The following is a 6937-nucleotide window of genomic DNA, read 5'->3' on the forward strand; positions in this document are numbered from 1 at the left end:
TTAGATCCCTAAATCTAGACCAATTACATTGACAAATTACTCAACTGTTGTGATCTGTCTGTTCTTTGCAGCTAACTGCTGAACTGGTGCAATAAGTTAAAGTGAGACAAGTATATTTTTTCTCACTCTAACTTATTGCACCAGTTCAGCAGTGCAGCTGAAAAGAACAGACCAGTTGAAAAAGAACAGAAAGTTGGAAAAAAGCAAATAAAAGTAATAAACTGTTGAGAAAGTAAAAAAATAACTTTTTAAATAAGAAATATATTATGTTAGCCACTATTTATATCACTTATCACTAGGTTTACAACACGTTTGAAGCAGATATTCAAATTTTTCGTTTTTCACTTGTTAACGATTGTATATTAGATACATCCTTAATATACATTGAAGATAATACATTTTATTTAGCCTTACTTTATATACAGCATGCTAACACACACACACACACACACACACACACATATTATATATATATATATATATATATATATATATATATATATATATATACCGCATATTATCTCATCAGTATCAAAATATAGTCAACTTGGCTTTATCCTTCCTTTGATTTTGTTCGGCGACGATCTTCCTTTCCGAAGCTCTCAGATTAGTGAGCTCTTTTTGTTTCTCGTTATACTTCATTGCGATATTATCGTAAAATATACTACCCTTAGTATGCCTCGCCATTGATTCTTTAAGCTTCGACAATTCCCTTTCCAATCGATTTATGTCCTTTCCCACTTGAAAGCTAGCTACATTTAGATTATAATTAGATTCCGCCTTTAGTTTATCTTTGCTTCGCGAACTACCGGCCGTATTATCTTCTTTAGCTGTAAAATAATGAATATATTTAAGCGCAATTCTCCTATTGGTCATTACTAAGCGCATCTTGTATTATTTATTTCAATGAATATTAGATTTCTTTCTCACGTTTATCGCCTAGAGTTTTGTTTATGAAGTTAAAAACATTGCTGTCCTCTTTTTCTTTCTCTCTTTGATACTGTCTTTCTCTCTGCTGCTCCAACTTTTGTTGTTGTTTGCGCATCTTGCGCTCAGCAGAGAACAAATCTTTGTCACCGCCGGCGAATTCACGCAATTCCATACAGTGATCTGAACAAGAAAAGACGACGATAACTGTCAGCGGCTTGATAAATGGCGATATAGATTCTATGAAAAGTCAAATGCGAACCTAACGATTTTCCTGCTGGTAATACTGTGGCTTCGACAGGCTGTATTCTACCGTCCCCCCGTTTTCCAAGACCAGTGCCGACTACGTATCCCATTTGCATCATTAATTTGCTGCCGATGCCACGCGTATGACGCTCCCAATTTCCCAGAGGTTCATCCACTTGTAGTGTCAGGAGGGACTTGTGAGTTGACTGAACGTCCGACTGTGACAGTGAATTAGATCCGGCGTCATCTTCGTCGCTATCGTCAGACGTATCTGACATCTCCAAGTCCGCGTCGCCTGCAAACGTAATGAATATACATTTAGAAGACTCCACACAATGTATCAAATAATTTTTAGCACACATTTACCAAGTGGCAGCAGATCCTGTAAGCTCGCTTCTATAATTTTGCCACTTGCTTCAAACTTGACTCTATATTCACCCTCCTCTTTCTCAGGTAGTTTTAAAACAACGGACCTATGCCACATGTTATTTTTTTGCTTGGCTAATACTCGGCTACCCATTTTGATGTTGTGAAAATCAGGATCCCTGTGAATCGCAAGAAGCACCAAATATAATTTTTCAACGTTTGCGAGACTTATAAATCAATTAAGAGACGACGTACTTGTATTCTTGCAAACTCGAAAATGCCACGATTTCGCCATGAGAATAATGACAATTCTCATCGGAAAACTTGCAACTTCCATCAAGAAAGTACGGGCATGGAATCATTTCCTTGTGCGTTGGATTGAGAAAGAAGACCCGGATCTAATTAACAATTAACTTTGGCAGTCAAAGGAGAAAGAATAAATTCAAAGTTAAAAAATTCAGGGTTGGATAAATTAATGTTTTTATTAAGTGTTAAATTTAAAAGTTAATAACTTATAAAATTAATTTAGTCGAAAATTAATTATATAAAGCATATGTCGTTTGTATAATTAACTTTTCAATTGTAAATTTATGTAAAATAATGAAAAAGTAATCTTTTATAAAAACAATACAGATTGTTTTATACACAGAATTCAATACAAGAAAAGGACTCTGGCGCTCAGAGAGATGAAAAAATCCTGCTGGCGATATTTTTTATTTTTTCATTCTACATTGAAGTAAACAGTCTGCAATGGTTTTATATTGATGATTTAGATTGATTAGCATTGATTATATAACAAAAGTTAATAAGCTAAAGTTAATACATTTAAAAATAACTAGTTTAAGCCAAAAGTTAATTTACATCTAAAATTAATTTAGAGTTTTTAATACTTTAACAAAACAACATGATTTTGACTTAAGTAGCTGAAAAAATAAAGTTTTTACAAATCTTATCCAAAGAAATTAACAAAGATATCAATATAGGATTTTGATCATACTATTTATCATTATTTTAAATACAAAAAATTATTTTTTATGAAAACATTAAAATTCTGTCCAAGTTTGTTACTGAATCGTAATAAATCCAGCGGTATTGCTAAATGCCTCAAATTAATGAGTAACATTACAACTTGCAAAATAATCTGAAACAAATGGGACAAGAAAATTTAAAAACAGTATTATTAAATTTGTTGGAGAATGAACCTTTGTTATATGCAAAAAGTTGAAATTTAACAAAATGGCTATATTTCAAAGTTACACGTTCTTTTTTCTGTCTTTATTTAGTGTCCCAGGGAAAATACTTATTTTGGAAATTTTCCAAAAGATTTAGGTTTATATTTCCAGCAAACTTAATTGTTCTTCAAATTTTTACTCTATTTTAGATTATCACATTAGCTGTAATGTTGTCCACCAGTTAAAGACAACTGGCTTAGCATAAAAATCATGTTTAGCACAAAACACCTAGCCAATAGTATTTCAATCTTTTTAATAAAAAATAACTTTTTGTACTTAAGATATATTGATAAATGACGATCAGAATCCTGTATTGATATCTTTATATATTTCTTTGAGAAATATTTTTAAAAACCTCCAATTTTTTTGGCTATCTAAACCAGAACTATGTTTTTTTATATTAAAATATTAATAATTTTTAACAAATTTTTTATAAATTAACTTTTATAGTTTAAACTTGTTATTTTTTCTTAACTATCGACTGATTAATTATTATTCGATCTTGCCAAAATTGAATGTATATCATTGATATTGACTTACCTTAATGTCATGGATATCTTTGATCTCTTCATTACTGTTTCCATAAACAGAACATACCATAGCATTATGATAACCAGTACCACCCCAACTACTGCCATAAGGGGCCTTGCATTTCATTCCCTCTAGTTGCTTTAATTCATCCTACAAGATCAACTTGCACCGTATAATTATGTCACTGTTATGACAGAGAATAGTTGTATACTGACTTCAATGCCACTAGTGGTTGGGACAGTCCTATTATCCTCCTTGGTACTTTCTTCATCATCTGAAGATTGTTCCAATTCTGCCTAACAAATTCAAGCAATCCTTAGTCAAGCAACTCAACTCCTTTGTCTTTATAATTTTACATACCAAATATATAAGTTATAACTCTTGTAAATTATACAAATATGCTGGAACAGACTCTTGTATCATAAATCATGCTTCATATTTCCCAACAATAGTATGCAATAATTTTTCAACAATAGTATATAATAATTTTAGCAAAGTTACGATCAGCTATGAGAAAGATAGCAAAGACGTGACAGTAGAGAGAACAGTAGTCTTAATCAAAGCCAACCTTGAACAAAGCATATTCCTTGTCTAATGGATCTTCCGTCTTGTCATCAGAATCTTCATCTTCACCCCTGTCTTCTGCATTATTTTCCTCAAGGCTTTGCAAACTTTCTTTTGTCAAAGAGATCAATTCTTCAATGTCAGACTTTAGACTGAGTAAACTGTCTCTGTTAGAGCCCATTGGCGTCGCAGACAATGTTGTATTTACTTGTGACAGCTGCAGGTGTAATTGTAAATGCAAATAAACAATTTATGATAACTAAAAACAGTCGTTACAAACCTAATATTTTTAAATAATGATGCTTTTATTTAATGTACCTGAACTTCATACTGCTCGATGGCTTCCTTTAAACTCTTCGCGTCTGTCATGTTGCAGTTGTTACAAAACGAGTAAAATGAGCATAAGTATTTTATTATTATGGCAGAGTGACAGGATCAAAAACACTTATGGAGTAACTTATCCTTGTTTTCTTTTTTTCTCTCTCAATATGTAGTTTCAAGCGTTTCAAACATCTATGGCTGTGCTCCGATATTTACTAGCAGTACGAAAATCTATAATGGTGACGTGAACCAATCAGAGTGCGTTCGAGCGAGTAGGAGGACGTTGGAGTATGCGACGCGAACAAACCTTATGCAGGATTCACATCGCGTCCGATGTCCGACGTACGGCGTCGATATCCAATAAAAGAATAGTTTTCCAATGGAGAATTGAATTCTATATTAGAAAGCTATTCTCCTATTGGATATCAAACGTCGTACGTCGGACATCGATACGGTGTGAATCCTGCATAAGTATGTAGAAAATTTAAATTTTAACCGTAACCGTAAGGTCGTAAGAAAACTGACCAATCACAATCGATTATTCCTCGAACGCAAGGAGAATAATCAACTCTGATTGGTTAGTTTTCTTACGATCTTACGATTATGGTAAAAATTTTTCTACGTGCAAGGGCCTTAATAAACTATAAATTTTCGGTAATGATAATATCGGAACGCAGTAGATCGTTTTACATTAGGTTGCAAGTGGACACAATGGCTGCGTTCAGCAGAGAAAGCTGCTTTGCAATTGTTGTAAAATTCATGAATCTGATTAGTACATGCTCTTAGATTCAACCAAAATTAAGAGCATGCTCCAATTAGATTTACGAATTTTACAACAGTTGCAAAGCAGCTTTCTCTGCTGAACGCAGCCAGTGCTTGTCGCGACAACCAATCAGAAGCGTCAACAGCACTATTGACGCTTTCAACTAATGGAGAATTCACATTGTGTACGATATTCAAAGGTGCGTCCAGATTCCCTATCCGGGTGCATTCTAATACTAGAAGTGCTATAGTATATGTAATATATACTATAGTGTTTCTAGTAATAGAGTGCACCCGGGTAAGGAATCTACCAATCTTCCATTAATTCAACCTTCCATTAGTTACAGGATCGATCACCTTATCGGTGTTTTCTTAAATTCGATTAATCCTTCTGTCAACAGCTTTTTTTTATTTGATGTAAGAAATTTCACAACTAAATTTAAAAAATATAAGACTTCTCGACTTATCCTTGAGTTATACAACATAAAAATAGAAAGACCGTTTGATCTTTTTTAGACCGGTATTCATAGTCGGTTCTTATATTTAAGATCATCTTAACTGCCTTAAGATGAACCAATTACAGAACCGTATTCGCATCTTCAGACATTATTTAAGACGGTCTTGAAATAAGATTCGACTATGAATACCGGCTTTTGAATCATATTTCGAAATAAGAGATGTCTTATTATATGACTTATTATATCCGGGATATATCCGGGTGGATATTTCTCTTGAATGTCAATAGTGTGTCCTTGATAATATAATCAAGGACAAAATCATCAGAGGTGAGTCCTTTAAACTCCACTTTTACCAAATTTTCTTGCATGGGAATACAATGTGGTAATAATTTTCTCTATCGAAGAGTGGCACGTTAATACTATTAAAACGATACCCTTAGGAAAAATTATTTTAAGATAGTTAACTATAAATAACTTTAAGTAACTTTAAGTAACTTTAAATTAATTTAAACAACTTAAAGTAATTTTCTCTAAAGGTAGCTTAAGATAATAAGGTAATTATGTATTTTGATACTGAAATGATATTAATTTAACCACAATGCAACCTTCCCTTACGAAAAAAAAAATGAAAAAACCCTCAATTTTTGGTGTAAACACCCAAAAATTGGGAATAAACATCTAAATTTGAGTGTTAACACCCAAAATTGAAAATTTTTTCGTATTTTTTTTCGTAAGGGTTGAATTAACTACGAAAAATCTTGTATTCATATTTGAGTTTAAGGTTTAGTTTAAGGTTTAAGTCCCGGAAAACAACATTTTAAGGTCATGATAACATCGCTACCATTTTTAGCAACATAATTGAAAGCTTCTTATGATTTTTAATGTTGTATAATATTTTTGTGCAGATAGTCTTATAGATACTTAATAGTTTTATAATAATTCCACAACAATGCTCCAATATTTTACAATAATATTATAATAGTTTTTAATAGTGCTTTTAGTAATTTCTTTGCAAAACTTCTCCAGCAGTTTTTTTTTATAGTTTCCTTGTAATTTTTTCCGTACGGAAACTGAGTATATGCGTCGTGCACTTTAAATTAATTCTTCATTTTCATTATTCATTAATAAATATAATTAATAGATTTGCATCAATCTAATTTCATTAATCCTATTCAAAGATCGTGAAATACACTTATGAAGACGTTTCTATCATCGCCTCGGTAGCGCAGTAGGCAGCGCGTAAGTCTCATAATCTTAAGGTCGTGAGTTCGATCCTCACCCGGGGCAAATTTTTTGTGTACGTAGTGAATGTTTACGATCGCGCGTGTATTTTAGCATCACAACAGAATCAATCACACAGTATCGCGCTTTTTTCGCAATCTCTGTATTTCTATTTCCAAAACGTGAGTAAATATTTTTGCAAATTTCAAGAACTTTTATTCTTTTTTAAAGCAATTATACCTTTCAATTTTTATCGCACTATTGCGGAAAGTTAGCAACATAATGTCAACTTCTTCTATAAGACCGATT

At 32.4% G+C, this 6937-nt stretch overlaps 1 protein-coding gene and 1 non-coding gene across 2 annotated transcripts; one reads left to right on the top strand and one right to left on the bottom strand.

The window, feature by feature from the left end:
• Window positions 1-266: 266 nt before the first annotated feature.
• On the bottom strand, window positions 267-4427 carry LOC116846396 (zinc finger CCCH-type with G patch domain-containing protein). The gene is made up of 9 exons (XM_032820147.1): window positions 4185-4427; window positions 3871-4083; window positions 3518-3598; window positions 3312-3452; window positions 1795-1937; window positions 1540-1718; window positions 1190-1468; window positions 931-1110; window positions 267-830 (listed from the first exon to the last, which is right to left on the bottom strand). Exons 1-9 carry the CDS (start codon window positions 4233-4235, stop codon window positions 532-534), a joined length of 1566 nt encoding a protein of 521 aa, XP_032676038.1. The 5' UTR covers window positions 4236-4427; the 3' UTR covers window positions 267-531.
• Window positions 4428-6621: 2194 nt separating this feature from the next.
• Window positions 6622-6694, top strand: Trnam-cau. Its single transcript has one exon. It is a non-coding gene; the product is annotated as a tRNA-Met (tRNA).
• The last annotated feature ends 243 nt before the right edge of the window (window positions 6695-6937 follow it).

The sequence above is a fragment of the Odontomachus brunneus genome, unplaced genomic scaffold, assembly GCF_010583005.1.
Source record: "Odontomachus brunneus isolate Ranch 3 - 2012 unplaced genomic scaffold, Obru_v1 Obru_scaffold_063, whole genome shotgun sequence".
NCBI lineage: Eukaryota > Metazoa > Arthropoda > Insecta > Hymenoptera > Formicidae > Odontomachus > Odontomachus brunneus.

What these genes read in the sequence shown, in the direction of transcription:
- LOC116846396 (XM_032820147.1), bottom strand. Translation starts at nt 4,235, where the DNA reads ATGACAGACGCGAAGAGTTTAAAGGAAGCCATCGAGCAGTATGAAGTT. An exon ending in TCGAGCAGTATGAAGTTCAG is followed by an intron (nt 4,084 to 4,184) that starts GTACATTAAATA and finishes TTACACCTGCAG; the next exon opens with CTGTCACAAGTAAATACAAC. An exon ending in AGGAATATGCTTTGTTCAAG is followed by an intron (nt 3,599 to 3,870) that starts GTTGGCTTTGAT and finishes TGAATTTGTTAG; the next exon opens with GCAGAATTGGAACAATCTTC.